Here is a 17,779-nt window from a genome sequence, read left to right as displayed (position 1 = left end):
AGGATGGAGGAAGAGCAACTTTCTGTTTGCAGTAAAGATGAATAAGTGACTTCCACACGCCTCTGAATAACTTCACTTCGCAGGCAATGTGAGTTTTTGATTTACTGTTGCTTTGTAAGTGGTGTAAAAATAACTACTGTAACTTAACCTATAGGTCATCTGTAGAACTGTTGTAAGCTACCAAAAATATTTAGAATGCACAGGGACGATCCTGGCAAAGTCTGGCTGAATATTTAAAAGGTAGAAATCAAGAGTGTTGTACAAGACTGAAAATATGAAGACATGCTAAAATCAAGAACTTAAGATAATTTTTTAATGTAAATATTTGTAGAAATTCCACTGGACTTATGCAAAAAGATTAAATGTAGTTCTAAGTCTTTTTTTGATAAAAAGTTCATTCCTCAGTAGTGTCAGTATTAGCAGAAAAATCATCTGATCAATATGGTAAAAATCTTGTAAAGTAATAGCATTTAAATGCTTATTTCCTGTTGATGATAGACTTCATTCAAATATTGAAACTGAATGACTTTTCCTGTTCAATTACATCTGTTAATAAAGCAGATGAAGGAGCATTTATACAGTATTGTAGTGAAATAAAATATCACACATTCAAGTCAAATACACATTTATTGCTTTCATTTTTTCCAGCTTGCTACCAGTCATGGCTAAACTCCATGAACATGAAAATATTTTCTTTTAAACAACGAAGGATCATGTACACTGCATCTTAAGTATTACTTTTGTTTGCCCATTTCCCCAATTTATCTTTTACATGGTGACACTGCTTTCAAATGATTATGTTTAACTTGCCAAGTTATCCATTAGAAGTAACAGACCTTTTACTTGCTCGGCCCAAAATCAGTCACCAGCTTTGCAAGGGTACAGAAAAGTCAACAGTTCCATTCTCAGTTGTGCAAATGCATACAAATCATGCAGGACCAACATTGCCCAATCACAGCTACAATAAAGCCTTTCAAGCAAATGCACAAATATCATGCAGTTTCAAATAATGTACATAGCAAGCTAGGCACTACACCTAAAAAAATAAATCTAGCAGTTTGCGTTATGTTTAAATCGACTAGTGACAGTACAAGTTCAAACCTTTAACTGTGCACTAGCAATAAAAGAATGCTCAAGAGGTTTCTCTCTGATTCATGCACAGAATTATTTTGTTATAGTTTTCTCATCAGAAGTTTATTTTAGCACAACAAAACCAACAAATATTTGAGCTGCACTGAAACAATATCTCAACTTATGATAGTTAGCAGGGATGGATCCAATTGCAATCCAAGCCGGTTAAGTTTTTTTTTAAAAAAAGCAAAGCGACCACTGCTTGCAGTATCACAATTGTTCAAGAGGGGACTTTCATTTCGAACTTACACTCACTATTTTCACCACTGCAAAGTATAAACAGCAACCATGCTGGTCACGTTAAGGCCTACCACCTAAGATTTGTCCACAGGTGAGACTACCAACTTACCTGGAGCCAGACCAAAAATGAAGGTGACAACTTTGGTGCTAGTGGCCATTGATTGGAGTTGAAACTAAATGTATTTTAGAAATAACAGAGGGAAAGAACAATCTGGTGTAGCCATTAGCCTTGGTTTAGCTGTATAAAGAAAGTACTGATTTTCTGGAGATTACATGCTTCTGGATAATAAATTGAATCTTCCTCATTACTTTTGACATTACTACAAGTCTATGAATGACAGTTTAAGTTAATATTTCATCTGGGTCATGAACTGCAGTACTCCAAAATCAGCAAACACTGCTAACCCTCAGTAGATGGAGAGTTTAAAAATGAGTCAACAGTAGTGTCATTGTAGGACTATTAAATGACATTTCTTCCAGTGTGGCTTTAATGAGACTCCACTTCAGACAATCGTCAACTTGTTTCTAAGCCACCACCACTACTTGCATTTTAAATATCAAGATGGTTGATTTCTTTTCCTCTTTGTGAACAAGGTTCTGATCATCACATCTTCTTGCAACAACCCCGCAAAATTTGTGAATTAAACTGGTTTGTTCTCTATCTATTTAATCCATGTAATGTGTTGCAACTTGCACAAAACGAAAAAAAAAAACCCACAAGGACAAAGTCTAAAGCACAACAGATAAATACTCCTCTCCCTGGTACTTAAAAAAATGTCGTTGCTAGTTGAAGTAATTGTGATTTTAATAATACCTATATTTTCTAGCTGACCCCAATCAGGACTTCAGCTTCTGCTCCCCAAACATCTATTCATTTTACTTGGAAGAATTCTCTACTACTAATTTAGCATTGAGTAAACCCTGACCAACTTAATTTCAAAACATTGTTATTGTTGACTGTTGAGCTAAAAGAATCAATGTTTACTCCATATTGGGGTTGCTATGGGCCCTTGTGGTGATCTATCGATTATAATAAACTCCTCAGGATTGTTACTGGCTTGATAGTAGATTAGTAATTCCTGGATAGCACACTCCTCAATCTGAAAATAGAAGATAAAAATTATTTCATTTTGAAGTTAAGAAATTACATTACAATTTTTGTTTTTAAACTCAGATAGAAAAAACAATAGGAACAACTATCTTTTCTACATTCTTCACTAAAATGTGTTACTCCAGTGGTTCACGGAATTAGGTGTAAAGTGACGGTCTAATGGTATTACCATGAGACGACTAAACTAGAGACCCAGGAAACAGCAAAGGGTGGAATTTGAATTAGATAATAATTCTGAAATTAAGATAACCACAAGACTTGATGATTTTTGGAGAAAGCCATCTGGTTTACTAATGTTCTTTAGACAAGGAAACTGATATCCCCCGATCTAGTCTACATCTGACTCTAGATCCACAATGATGTGGTTAACTTGAAACCATCCTCTGGGCAATTAGGGAATGGGCAGAAAGGGTATGGTCAATAAATGTATCCCAGCCAGCGATGACCACATCCAGAGAATCAATGAAAAACCTTCAAGGTAAATTGGAGATGGGTAACAAACACTGGTGATGCTAACAATGCAATTCATTCCCTGGATGAATATACCTGGTTAAAATCAATATAGAAACATCAGAAAATTTAGGCTCCAGAGATAGGCAACAGACAAGATGCTGAAACCGTTCTATGGAGAGGACAGGGTATATTGCTTATATAGATGTATTTATATATCTATAAAAACTGGGCTTATTTCAAAAGTATTGCATTACCAGTATAAAGGATAGAAGTTCATTGTTTTGTTACTGCCATTTTCTATATCAGTTAGAAATAGAGTATGAGGTTGTATGCACTGCCTCTGACCATCTAGACCATTTTAGTAGCAGACAAAATTTTGGCAATGATTATTTACATGCAAAAACAGAAACTGCTGGAGAAACTTAGCAGGTCTGGCACAACTATGTGAAGCAAGCCCAGACTCAAAACTTAACTTTGCTTTCTTCCCACAGTTGTGCCAGACCTGCTGAGTTTCTCTGGCAATTTGTTTTTGTTTCAGATCTCCAGCATCTGCAATTTTATTTTACTATTATCATGCAGTTGCTAGATAATTATGAGCACTTGTAATGTGGAGCTCCCAAAGATACATCTCAACTTCCATATTTCAGTGACTGCACTGGCTTGATGGATTAGAATTCTCTCAATGGGCTGCTGTATGAATATCAAAATCCAAATGTTCAGCATGTGATATTTTATTAGTGGTCAATCTTGTTTCTTTTTGGCTACATTTAACTTGAAAACACAAGCATTAAAAAGTACTTTTGATCTATGACAATTTAAAAGGCACAGTATGTTCCTGCTGAAAATATGGAAGGATGAGGAATGGACCAGAGACATACAGGTCAAAAAAAAAAGTATAAGCATTTCTCACTGACAGAAGGGTGAAGAACCAAATTATCGTGATTCACAAAACGTGGCATAAGGAAGATCTTTGTAATGTAGAAAATGGTTAGATTTGGAATACATTGTCAATAGCAAAGGCACATTCAATTGTGGCTTCCGAAGAGGATATATATACATCTGGGAATACAAAGAAAGCCAGGCTATAGGGAGAGAGCAGTACAGCAGGACTGGTGAACTATCACGGTTTAAACCTGACAGACACAAGGGATAAGTAGTATTGTTTTACCCTCAACTATTGCATAAATCTGGATAACTCTGATTGCACAGGATAAGTGGGTTGAAAAGTCTCTTTTTGTGCTGTACTAATCTAAGTTTCAACATAGCCTTTGCCTCGAAATGTAAATTCAGACAAATCTAATCCTTGCACCAAGTTAGACAATGGTGCACGTTAACGAGGAACACTAACTAAAATCAAGTTAATGTGGCGATTACCTGTGAAATTGTTTTTCCTGAATCTGAAGCATCATGACTTTGTAAGTCCCTAAATGAAGTCAATTCTCCAGGGAAAAAAAAACTCAAATAGTGCACAGAATAGCTTACAACTAGTGTTACCTGAATCAAAGCTAATGGTTTCTCTCTGCTCTTCAGAAGTGCAGCTTCTTGCTTACGCTCCTCCTCCACTATTGCCGCAAATGTGATTGGAGGTATTGCCGGTGGGCTTCTAGCAACTGTCATTAACCAAGGACTGTTGGGAATGAAAGAAAGATTTATAGTTAATAGTGAAAGCAATTAATATAACCTCTGGGAATCAGCTACTTTGTGTTGACTTCATTAGTAGCTGCAAACCTTGGAATTAATTAATTTTCTGTTGCCCAGCTTTTAACGTTGCTAGTATTATAAAAATGGCTATACATTAAAAATTGGTTTACTGCAGAAGAGCTACAAGTAATTAATTGACTCACAGAAGTTGACAATCTAGCTGAGCGAGGCCCCTTGGAGGAAGTGAGATCATAATATGACAAAATTCTTCACTAAAATGAAGAGAGTGATAAGGCTTGAAACTAAAAAAGAGAAAACCAGTATGGTATGAGGTACAAACTTGCTATGATAAATTGGGAACATTACTTTAAAGGGATGTCAGTGGATAGGTAATGGCATATATTTGACGAGTACTTGGAGGGACTGTAGCCCATGTGTTCATTCCTGCCTGACAACTAACACAGGAATGGTGGCCCAGCCATGACTAGCAAGGGAAATTAGGGTAGTATAAGTTTCAACGAGGCAGCACACAAACTGGCCTAAAAAAACAGCAGACCTGAGGATTGGGAGCAGTTTCGATTTTAGTAAAGAAGGACAAAGGGATTGATTCAGACAGTGAAAATAGACTGAGAGATGACTTGCGGGGAATAGAGAAACTGACTGGTAAAAGCTTCTATAGGGTATAATGAAGAGGAAAAAAAAAGTGAAGACAAATATAGGTACCTTACTATCAGAAACAGGGGAAATTATACTGGGGAGCAAAGGTGGCAGTCAAATTACACATTTTGGATTTACCTTCAGAAAGGAGAACTCAAATAACATCTCCAAAAATCTTGGGGAATGCAGGATCAGAGAGGTAAGAACTGAAGAAACTGAAGTCAGTATTAGTAAGAAAATGATGTTGGTGAAATTGCTGAGATTAAAGTCTGACATCTACCAGGACTAGACAGCCTGAGCCCAGAGTACTTAAGAACATGATCAGAGAAACCGTAGCTGCATTGGTGGCCATCTTTCAAGAATCTATGGGCTCTGAGACAGTTCTATGGATTGGTGGGCAGTTAACATTACCCCACGATTTAAAAAAAAAGAAAGTGGAGTGAAAAAACAGAATGATAGATCCATCAGAAACCCAAAGAACTGTGGATGCTGTAATTCAAAACAAAAACAGAAATTGCTGGAAAAGTTCAGCAGATCTGGCAGCATCTGGCTTCAGGTGACCCTTCCTCAGAATTCTAGACCTGTTAATCTGACATTGGTAGTTGAGAAAATGCAATTCATTATAAAAGATTTAACAGCACAGCACTTAGAAAGCAGCAACTGGATTAGACAGAGACTGCGTGGATTTCAGATAGGAAAATCATGCTTGACAAATTTTGAGGATGTAACTAGTAGAGTTTAAGGGGAGGGGTTGATGTGGTTTATTGGCCTTTCAGAAGTCATTTCATAAGATTAGCATGTAAAATTATTATGCATGGGATTGGATTTAGACAGAACAACCACAGAATAGGAATAAACAAATAGTCTTTGGAGTGGCAGCCAATGACAAGAGGGAAACCGAATGGATTAGTCATAGAGAGTCATAGAGATGTACAACATGGAAACAGACCCTTCGGTCCAACCCGTCCATGCCGACCAGATATTCCAGCCCAAACTAGTCACACCTACCAGCATCTGGCCCATATCCCTCCAAACCCTTCCTATTCATATAGTTTGCAGATCCCAGCTATTCACAACATAGATTAATGATTCCGGTCAGGAAACTAAATGTTATACCTCTAAGACAGAAGACAATACAAAGCTGGATGTGGGGGGGGTGGGGGAAGAGAACTGTGAAAAGGATGCAAAGATGCTTCCGTGTCATTTGGACAAGTTGTGACTGGGCGAATGCATGGTAAATTAAATATTATGTGGATAAATTTGAGGTTTCTCCACAGGAAGGCAGATTATCTAAATGGCCACCGATTGAAAAAGGAGGCAATGCAATGAGACCTGGTCCTCTTGTACACCAGTCACTGAAAAGCAGGCAATGAAACCAGCAAATGGTACGTTGGCCTTCATACCGAGGGGATTTGAAAGCAAGAGCAGGATTTCTTACTGTAATTGTAAGGAGCCGGGATAAGACCACACCTGGGGAATTGTGTGTGTAGCTGGAGTTGTGTGTGTAACTTTGCTCTCCATATCTGAGAGATGATGCTCCGGCTAAGGATTCAATGCAATGAAGGTTCACCAAACTTATTCCTGAGATGGCAGGACTAACATATGACGACAGACTGGATCAGTCAGCACTATATTTACTGGAGTTTAGAGGTAGGAGGTGGTATATCATAGAAACCTATGAAGTTCTAACAGAACTAAACTAAAGTGTGAAATGGTTGTTCCAAAGAACTAGCAGTCACAGTCTAAGGACATGGGATAAGCTAATTTTAGGACTAAGAAGAAATTTCTTCACCCAGAGAGTGGCGAGTCTGCAGAATTTTCTGCCATAAAGCAATTGAGGCAAAAAAAATATATGTTTAAGGAGGAGCTAGATCTAGTTCTTAGTTCTAAAGATACCAAAGGGAATGGGCGAAAGTGGGAACAGGGTACTCCGTAGAGTGATGAATCACGAATGCATCGAAGGTTTGAAGCTAGCTCAAAAAAGGGTCAAATGGCCTAATCCTGTTCCTACTCTCCATGTTTTGATGACCATGTGGCTTGCAATTCTGGATGCCTGTTCTAGGATTTTTAAAGATTGAATTATGATTAGCCTGACGTTTGGACAATAGACTGACTAGTAACCTGCAGAATAAAATTCTAAAATTTGGGGGAAGTCACAAAAATGGATCTGGTAAGAGGAAACAAAATGCATATATTCATATTTAACATGCCCACAACACAAAGTGATACTTAATCCTAAAAGTATTTTCTTTGTCTTGCACAAGGATTATTCGCACTCAGTACATCCAATCAAAATGACTTGTCTCAAAACAAGACATGGAATGTCATAATCATACATTCTTTAATTTCTTTTCCATGACAGTGAGATAGCTACTTGAACTGGAAGAATGTACAGAATTATGGACAGAAAGCAACAGAATGGCATCAAAAAGAGAGCTGCTTATTTGAAGAGCTGGCATAGTTACAATGGACCTAATGGCCTCCTTCTGCACTCTAACAATTCTGTGATTCTGTAATGACATGTTGCAAAGCCATATTAAGTAAGCAAACCACACGTAAAGCAAAACTTTAATAGTCTGAGAAAATTCAAAACTACGAGAAACCTATCCAGTAAATACATTCATCTTTCATATTGTATTTTCTATAAAACATTAAAACCACAAACACAAATCACCCAAAGTGGTCAGTTCTGCAATAATGCAAAAACTCTTCAGAAAACAGGGGTGCATTACCAAAATCAAATTTAAGTTACACAATCCAAACTTTTCTGCCCAAGTTCAGAACACGGGTTGTACAAAAAAAAATTAAAGGCCTAAACAAACAGCTTGGCCTGTATTACAGAATATCTAGTGTACACTGGTCATGGCCAAGACAAAAATAACACCTTGTAGAAATATTTCTTGCCACTGATGTGGTTACGCCACATCAATACTAAAAGTGAGCTATATTGAACTTATATTGGTAATACTAATTCCAACTGCAGATTCTGCTGGCAAGAGTACTGCTAACAAAGGCAAGTTCAAAAAAGTTAGAGCAGAAAGACCTACAGCATAGGGATCACATGGCCTTTGCTACAAAATGCAAGATAAACTGTTGTGCCCAATCTGCCACATTGAAAAGGAAGACACAAATATTTGTCTGATTTTTAAAAAATAAACAATGGCCTCAATTCTGACCATACCATGCAGTAATTCTATGCTCCAATATAGGCGATTCAAAACTGTGGGTAGTGATAGATGAGCATTACTTAAGGCAATAACGGATGGGGCTGTGAAACAAAGGCTCAGATTTGACAGCCACAGGATTTGCTAAGAGACCTCAGTAATTGTGCGATTTTCTAATTCAATATGCCTTACGGCTTTAATCATTGCCGTCAACTAAGCTTGCTAAATGGTAGATGTTCAGTTGTTTCTGTGCTTCTATCCCTGCTGGTTGAAATCCCACTTTGCTTAACAATACATCCCTTTTGTATCCCATTTTCCATTTTGGAGTTACACCAAGTACAACACTTTAAAATAAGATCATAGCAGGAATACACTGTTTCAATTACCCCATTTATCCAGTCATTCTCTGCAGTAATTTTGAATTGATGTATCCTCTTCCCCAAAGGGAATAATCTTTTCCCTATTCACAATCAAAACATGCCCCAATTTGAAAAAAAAAAATCACTGTCTTCAGTTTCAGTTGAACTTTAGTACCTTAAATCACGCAGTGATGAGACTTCTGCCAAGTCAGCAAATTACTATTTATATTCAACCATACTAAACTATATCATTTGCAGCTAATGAAATTTTAAACAACCACTAAATTGTGCAGTAGTTTAATAATCTGCAATACAATTTGAATGGCTACAGCAACCATTTTACATTTGCTTGCACAAAGCAACGAAAAATATATAATCCATGCTAGTAACAGGTAGAACTATAACATTATTCTCAATTGGTTATGAATTTTGAATTAAAACCATGAATCAGCTTATTTAAAAACACAAAGTGCTGAAATATTTGATAAAGAAGGAAAAGGGAAATAAATTAAACTAAACTTTCTGTAATGTATTTTCACTCTGACAAGGTACATGATAACCAACTTACAAGTAGGAGTGGGGTCAATTAGAAACCAAAAGAGGGATTTATATGCGAGGGTTTAGGACAGCACTGTTGAGGTGTTATTTTGCATCCGTTTTCAGAAGTGGATAATTCTGCCCAGGCCATGGTGACAGAGAAGGTATCATTGCCACTCGAAGTGTTCAAAGTTCATCAGGTGTAGTCTTGGATAGACTGTTGGTACTTAAACTTGATAAAACATCAAGTCTGAATGAGATGCATCCAAGGATGGAGGAAATGAGGGCAGAAATCGCAAAGTCACAGGCCATAATTGTTCACCTTTTTTGGAACCCAGGGAGATGCAAGAAGACTAGTGAATTACAACATTACAGCTTTGTTCAAGAAAGGCTTCAAAGGATAATTCTAACAGATATAGCCTAGTCAGTCAGTTTCACTTTGGTGGTGGGGAAGGTTCCAGAAAAACAAAACATTTATTTAGAATAATGGTCACATGGAAAAGCATGGAGTTGACTGGAGAGAGTCAGTCTGGATTTCAAAATGCGAAAAGTGTGTTTAATTAGCTTGAAGATTTTTGAACAGTTAACAGAAAAGCTCAATGAGGGGCAACTCTGTTGGATGTGGTATACATGGATTTCCAGAGGCCAGTTCCAAACAACAGACTTGAGGAAAGTTGTAGGTCATTGTATCCAACAGAAAGTAGTCAATTTTGTATCTGCTTTACTAACTGATAAGGAACAGAGTAATGGTTAACAGATTTTTGGGCTGGAGGTAGGTTTGTAATGAAGAATCGGGACCCTTGTTTTTCCTGACATATATTAAACGACCCGGATCTCGGTGTGCAGGCAACAACTCCCAAGTTTGTAGATAACGTAAACTTCTGAAGAATTGTAAACTGTGAAGAAGTGGAATTTCAAAAAGGAAGTTCCAGTTCTGAGGAAGGGTCACTTGACTCAAAATATTAACTCCAATTTCTCTCTACAGATGCTGCCAGACACACTGAACTTTTCTAGTAATTTCTGTTGTTGTTTGATTCACAGTACCCGCAGTTTTTTCAGTTTGAACTTAAAAAAGGACATTGACAAGTTGTGGAATGGATAAATCAGTGGAAAATGAGGTTCAATGCAGAAAAGTGTGAGGTCATGCATGTTGGTAGGAACAACATTGAAAGGCAATATAAAATAATGGGGTACAATTCTAAAAACGGTACAGGAGCAAAATGATCTGGCTGCATCTGTGCACAGATTATTGAAGCTAACAGGACAAGTACAGAGAACAATTAATAAAGCAAGCAGCGTCCTCAGATTTAATAGGAGCAGAGTTCAAGAGTAAGAAGGTGATGCTGAATTTGTATAAGACATTTGTTAGACCTCAGCTGGAGTACAGTGCACAATCTTTATAGGAAAGGTGGGATTACATTGGAGTGTGCAGAAGTGATTTACAAAAACTGATCCAGAAATGAGAAACCTCAGTTATGAAGACATATTGAAGACGTAGTGACTGTTTTTCTGAGACAAGGTGGCTGAAAGGAGATTTGTTAGAAACTTTCAAAAGCATGAGCAGGCTGGATAGTGAGAAACTGTTACAGCTTGTACAAATAAACAAGAAATGAGAGGAAGTTAGAGATGTGCAGGCAAAAAAAAAAGAGATGTCACTCCTCCTCTCCCCCCCCCCCCCCTCCCCCCCTCCCCCCCCCACTAACCACCAATCCAAGATAGTTAGCCCAATTCAATGCTCCTCATTTAAATCTGTTAGAAGCAACACATTCACATGCAGGAAACATTCCCTGCAAACAAAAGCAATATATTCAAGCCTTGTGCCTTTGTTAGCATTAGCCAGGTGCTTGAGAATCCTATTAATTCCCTAACATTTTCTCCAAACATCTTTGACAACTTGCATCATTTTCTCCTGTAATATAAATTATTGTGATTACTCAAAATTTGGCATTCTTGTATTTATCCTGACTAACGCAAGACAAAAGCTTCAGTAACTGGTTTCTCTTCTCAGTAATATTCTAACTCTCTTCTCTCAAGGTACTGTTTAAATACAGACCTGAAATCTATCAAAAATTTAAAGTTTTCTCAGTCAACATTCGTAACTGACAGCAGGAAGAAATGTGCAAAATATTAATTAAATAATTTGAGTTGATATCAACTAGCTGAACTTAAATACTCAAAAATAATATCCTATGAAGAGTAAAGAGTTAACTGATGGGTTTAAAAGCTAAACTATAGAATGTCATATGGATGATGGCACATGAGCAACTTCATGCAAGTTTGAGACAAGGCTTAAAATTCGTTCTCACTGGAAAACCAGTCACATGAATTTTCCTTTAAAGCCGAATGAACATCTCCTCATTATAACTAATGATCAAAAAGAGGGAAAGCATCTCTGTCACTTCAACACAACTCCAAATAATAATGAGATTGTTTTACCATCAAACAATCCAGCCGTATGTTTTGAATGGGTACAGAAAACAAATTCTGCTTACGTTAACTGTGGGTGAGCAGAGGGATAAAACAATTATTTTTAAAAAGTGTTGCTTTTTTTTTTGCATAAACCAACAATAATCAAAATATGGCTCCAAACAAAATCAAGGCACTGTTTGAAATATTAAAATAGCAGATGGCTAAATTTTGTATCAAGTGAATACTTTTAAATGCTACGGTAGGCATAGTCAGGAACATAGGAGCAGAATGCCAAAAGATCAGTAGTACAGTTACAGTCAAAACTTATTTTTATGAAACTAGAAGTTCTGCAGAAGAAAATGTACTATGGTAATTAGCTGATTTACATGCTGACCAAAGTATTTACTTTATCATTACAATGGCTTTAAAAATAAAAAAAAACAGGTTTTATAATTCTTTACCTGGTAGGTTGTTCATGTTTATTGTTCGGTTGTTCTTGTTGTTTAGATTTATTATCCAGTGAGCCGGAAGACAGGGAGTCGCTTGCTCTTTCTGTTGACTTTTCTTGCATCAGTAGTTCACGGAATGATTTAGGGGAAGCAACGTCATTGAAAGGAGTTACCCTGAGTGAAAGCGTTCAGTATCAATTGACAAATTTATCACTACAAACAACAGAACAAAAAAAAATTCCTTGCATCTTACGAGAAAATAAAAAGTCTATATTAAAGGCAGCATTTTCCATTCAGTTTTCAAACTCCACTTTCCAAGTTGGAACTAGAGATCCTCTCCGACTCAAAGTGACATGTGTATTTGCTGCCAAAAAAGAGAAATGCTGGAAAATCTCAGCAGGTCTGGCAGCATCTGTAAGGAGAGAAAAGAGCTGACGTTGAGTCTAACTGACCCTTTGTCAAAGCTAAAAAAAAGGGAGAAATAGGGAGGTATTTATACTAGGCTGAGAGAAGGTGAGTCCTGGCTCCAGAAGCAAAGGTAGCAATACAGAGGTGATAATGACAGTGCATAGAGAGATTATAGGGAGATTAGGAGCTGGGAATGACCAAGGCTGAAGCCAGTGCTATGTGACAAAATATGTGGGGAATGGGGGAGATGGGTGAAGCAGAGGCAAATGGAAAACAGAGGAGAAGGGTAGCAAAGGGGGAAGAGGAGGGGAAAAAGGGTGCTAAGAGAGTGGGGAGCGAGAAAAAGATAGAATCAAGAAATAAGAGGTACAGAACAGTGAAAAAATATATAAAAAAAGATAAATAAAATAAAATAAAAATAAAAAATAAGATAATGGAGCAGAATGAAAACAGAGGGGTCGAGATGGGATAATCATCTGAATTTGTTGAGACCGGCAGGCTGTAATGTGCCTGGTCAGAAGAGGAGATGCTGTTCCTCCAGTTTGCGTTGAGCTTCACTGGAACATTGCAGCAGGCCAAGGACAGACATGTGGGCATGGGAGCAGGATTGGGTGTTGAAGTGGCAAGCCATGGGAAGGTCCAGGACCTGATTGCATACAGACTGAAGGGGCTCAGCAAAGTGATCACCCAGTCGGCGTTTGTCTCTCTGATATAGAGGAGACCACATTGGTCTATTGCATTTGTTGCTCCCAAATTGAAAGAGATACAAGTGAAATGCTGCATAATCAGAAATTAGTGTCTGGGGCCTTGGATGGTGAGCATGGAAGAGGTAAAGGGGCAGGTGTTGCACCTTCTGCGATTGCATGGGAAGGTGCCGTATGTGATGGGAGAGGTGTTAGGTGTGATGGAAGAATGGACTAGGTTGTCCTGGAGGGAACAATCTCTGGAATGCAGACGAGGGAGGGAAGGGAAGATGTGTTTAGTGGTGGTGTCGTGTTGGAGTTGGCGAAAGTGGCAGAGGATTATTCTTTGCATGTGAAGGCTGGTCGGGTGAAAGAGGAGAACAAGTGGGACCCTATCCTTGTTCTGGGAGGGGAGGGAGGGGGGTAAGGGTCGTGGCGCAGGAGATGGAGCACACGCTGTTGAGAGCCCTGTCAACAACTGTAGGTGGAAGCCACGGTTGGAGAAGAAGGAGAACATATTAAGAGCACCACTTTGGAAAGTGGCCTCATCAGAACAAATGCGGCGGTGACGAAGGAGCTGAGAGAAAGGGATAGAGTGCTTACAGGACGGAGGGTGGGAAGAGCTGTAGTCCAGATAGCTGTGGGAGTCAGTGGGCTTGTAATGGATATTAGTGGATAGACTATTGCCGGAAATGGAGACAGAAAGGTCAAGGAAAGGAAGAAAAGTGTCGGAGATGGACCAGGTGAAGGTGATGGAGGGATGGAAACTGGAAGCGAAGCAAAGTGAAGTTTATGAATTTTTCCAGGTCAGGATGAGAGCATGAAGCCACACTGAAATAGTCATCGATGTACCGATAAGACAGTTGTGGGAGGGTACCCAGGTAGGCCTGGAACAAGAAATGTTCCACATACCCCATGAAAAGACAGGCATAGCTAGGACCCATGCGGGTACCCATTGCTACACCTTTGATTTGGAGAAAATGGGATGAGTTGAAGGAGAAGTTGTTGAGAGAGAGAACAAGTTCAGCCAGGTGGAGGAGAGTGGTGGTGGATGGGAGATTGTTCGGGCCTCTTTTCAAGAAAGAGGTGAAGAGCTTTCAAGCCGTCTTGGTGTGGGACAGAGATGTAAAGAGATTACACATCTATGGCATCAGAGGAATCCCAGATGTAGGTCGGGACGGAGTGAACCAGAGGAGTAAGGATGGAGTCAAGGTAGGAGGAAATAAGTTCAGTGGGGCAGGAGCATGCTGACACAACGGGTCTACCGGGACAGTCCTTCTTGTGGATTTTGGGGAGTAGGTAGAAACGGGCTATCCGGGGTTGGGAGACTGAGGTTGGAAGCTGTGGTGGTGGTGGGGAGGCATCTGGAGGAAATTAGGTCAGTCAGTGTATTGGAGACAATGGCTTGATGCTCACTGGTGTGGTCATGCTCCAGGGGGAGGTAGGAGGAGGAATCTGAGCGTTGGCGCTCAGCCTCTGCGAGGTAGAGGTCAGTACGCCAGACGACAACAGCACCTCCTTTGTCAGCAGGTTTGATGACAAGGTTGGGATTGGACCTAAGGGAACAAAGGGCAGAAAGTTCAGATGGAGAGAGATTGGAATGGGTAAGAGGGACAGAGAAATTAAGACGGCCAATGTCCCGTCGACAATTGTCAATGAAAAGATCGAGGGCAGGAAATGGTCCTGGCAGGCATGTCCAATTAGGGATGTGAAAGGATCTGTGGAGCGGGGGGGTGTGGGAGCCTCTTGCCCAAAGAAGTGAGCACGAAGGGGAGAGGGGAAGGTCAAAGGGTATGGTGAACACATGGCAAGGGCTGGGCTAGAAGAGATGGGGTTCGAGCGATTGGGACTGTTGGAAGGTGTATATTTGCTGCAACTGACGTACAAACCCAGTTGACAATAGAGGAAAAGATCGTCACAAGTAAGGGCATTTACCAAGTTTCTATGGTTAATGTATTAGGAAATGGATTCAACAGTAAATGTGATATATATTAAAAAAATTGCATTCTTTCAATTGTTGACACATGAACTTACCAAGCACTTCCTGTCTTTGATGGGGTTAATGGTGGAGGCAAATTTAATTTCATAGGTGTGGTGTCCATTCTGCAGTTTGTGCTTGGTTCCTTAGCTGCCATTGCAATCATCTTCCTTTGTTTCTGAGAAAGCTTCACTCCATGGCATAACGATTTATTCCCACTGGGAAAATATTGCACAGTTAAACAATCAAATAAACTGCTCTTGCAATGTTACACAGAGTATCTAATGCAAATTTTATATTGTCTGCTAATTCCTGCTGATATTCGATCGGTCATATCACCAAGGGAAGAAAAAAAGTCTTGCGCTTCTTAATAGATTTTTAAAATAAAAATCTATATTTTTTAATGTTACAACAAATACAAAAAAGAAAGTAAAAAACGCAACCCACCCTCATGTACAAATGTATAAATAGATATTAGAGAATAAAAACCGAACTAATTATTAAACTAAATAAATAACAACAAAACTAATAAATAGTAATAACTCAACTCAGCCGAACAAGACACTCACACGTTCACAGTTCCTCCTCAATGGATAGTGGGCTCGTAAAACACAATCGTTACGGCTATAAAAGCCTTTGTTAGTGTGGCAGATAAATCTGTGTCCAGGTATTCCAAAAGAGGCTGCCAAGTCTTATAAAAACTCTCAGTTTTGTGATGTACCATACTTGTGAGAAAATCCAAGGGAACATGCTCTCTAACAGTCTTCCGCCGACCTGACAGGCTCGGGGGTTTTTTGGATACCCAACCTAGCAAGATATTTAGGGCGGCACAGCGGCTAGCACTGCTGCCTCACAGCGCCAGGGACCTGGGTTCAATTCCCGCCTCAGGCAACTGTTTGTGTGGAGTTTGCGCATTCTCCCAGTGTCTGTGTGGGTTTCCACCGGGTGCTTCGGTTTCCTCCCACAGTCCAAAGATGTGCAGGTTAAGTGAATTGGCTATGCTAAATTGCCCATAGTGTTAGATGCATTAGTCAGGGGTGAATGTACGTGAATGGGTCTGGGTGGGTTGCTCTTTGGAGGGTCGGTGTGGACTTGTTGGGCCAAAGGGCCTGTGTTTCCACACTTTAGGGAATCTAATCTAATTCTTTCCTGTGCAACAGTGAGGATACCTGAAAAGTTTTTTCTTATGCACATCTGCAGGGAACACATTGGGCAAGCCCAGAATGAGAGAGAGAGATTGGGTCTTTCTCCACCCTTGCACCCAAAATCCTCACCATTGCATCCACAACAGCATTCCAGTATGTTTGAAGCCTACCACAAGATCAGAGACAATTGCTAAGAGTGCCCGTACAGACCTTGCACTTGGGACACATTGAAGATGCCCCTGGTTTAAATTTTGACAAACGGTCCGGGGCCAAGTGGACCCTGTGGAGAATCTTACCTGCAAAGCATGGGTCCAATTGCAAATTGATATCTTTGTGTTTTCCAAATATCTTTCCATGCTCCTGGAGGAGACTTCAACACCTAGCTCTCTCTCCCACACCCTAGAGAGTCGACCTAACTCATCTGAGGGGGCACTCCCCAACTGATGATATAAAGTGCTGACAGAAAAAGTACTCTTAGCACTGAGCACCCTCCTAGTCCTGCGTTTCAAATCAATCTTGAACTTAAATTCATCTGGTGTAAAAACATTTATTATTTAAGAATTCCAATATTTAAGTACTGAAAACCTATTAAGATTTTTACTTAAGTTGTTCACATTCCAAGAGATTCTGTCCAATTGATAAAGGAAATCATATACTAAAGCATAACAATAAAATTCGTATTTTGTATAATGAAGACCCTACTATTTCTGGCCCTCTGTTTTCATGTTACATAAAGCTCTGGTTAATACAGCAATACCATTTCTTTTTCCTGAATAAGTCTATATTAATTCCACCTTCGCCAAAACATACTCAAAAGACTCTGAGGATATAGCTCTTAAATGGTGATGCCTGAAGGTACCATGCAAAGAATATTACTTGATAGCTAAGTTCTCTCTCTTACAGCGGTAACCTTCAGAGACTTTGGGAGCCAAAACTGTCCATTTAGAAAGGAAGCACTAGATGGGAATTTCTAATCCTGGTTACTAAATTAATTTTGTGCAATAATCAGATCTAAATACCTATGTTTGGTAGACACAGCAGAAGCACTCTACATAGTCGTCAATCAATGCTGATAAAAGAGATATACAGCATTTGATAACAAACAGTAGCCACTTTTATTTGTCCCCTTATTCAGGTGGTAACTCTATTCAGGTGGTAACAAAGAAAATATTCCTATAGCTTTTTAGGTATTAATTTCCCCACTCAGTTGTTTCAAGCTCGTAACCAGTATTAAAACAAGCTTCAATTTTCTGTATCCTGTGTTCGAATACAGAAATATATCAACAGACAAGAATCTTTTATAGGATGTGTAGATAGCAGAACCGAAGAAAAAAAATTCTCAATTCAAAAGTGCACTCATTCAATTTTTTTCCCTGCTTATTGTAACCTTTATGTTCAGTATAGATTTTATTAG

General features: G+C 39.1%; 1 protein-coding gene across 3 annotated transcripts in view; it reads right to left on the bottom strand.

Annotated features, from left to right (window-relative positions):
- Nucleotides 1-608: 608 nt before the first annotated feature.
- The window catches only part of ibtk (inhibitor of Bruton agammaglobulinemia tyrosine kinase), a 113,740-nt gene continuing 96,569 nt past the window's right edge, over nt 609-17,779 (bottom strand). For all 3 annotated transcript variants that reach the window (XM_043686948.2, XM_087982367.1, XM_043686949.2), the window contains exons 25-28: nt 15,277-15,438; nt 12,164-12,325; nt 4,430-4,562; nt 609-2,471 (exon numbers count right to left, since the gene is read on the bottom strand). In XM_043686948.2, coding sequence (XP_043542883.2) covers nt 2,346-2,471; nt 4,430-4,562; nt 12,164-12,325; nt 15,277-15,438 — 583 coding nt within the window. In that variant the 3' untranslated portion in view covers nt 609-2,345. The remainder of the gene's footprint in view (nt 2,472-4,429; nt 4,563-12,163; nt 12,326-15,276; nt 15,439-17,779) is intronic.

The sequence above is a fragment of the Chiloscyllium plagiosum genome, unplaced genomic scaffold (assembly GCF_037043375.1).
Source record: "Chiloscyllium plagiosum isolate Xiang-an unplaced genomic scaffold, Cpla_swu_hap1 HiC_scaffold_3, whole genome shotgun sequence".
NCBI classification, from domain to species: domain Eukaryota; kingdom Metazoa; phylum Chordata; class Chondrichthyes; order Orectolobiformes; family Hemiscylliidae; genus Chiloscyllium; species Chiloscyllium plagiosum.
Note: the sequence above shows the minus strand (reverse complement) of the source record. Positions and strands in the feature narration are given on the sequence as shown.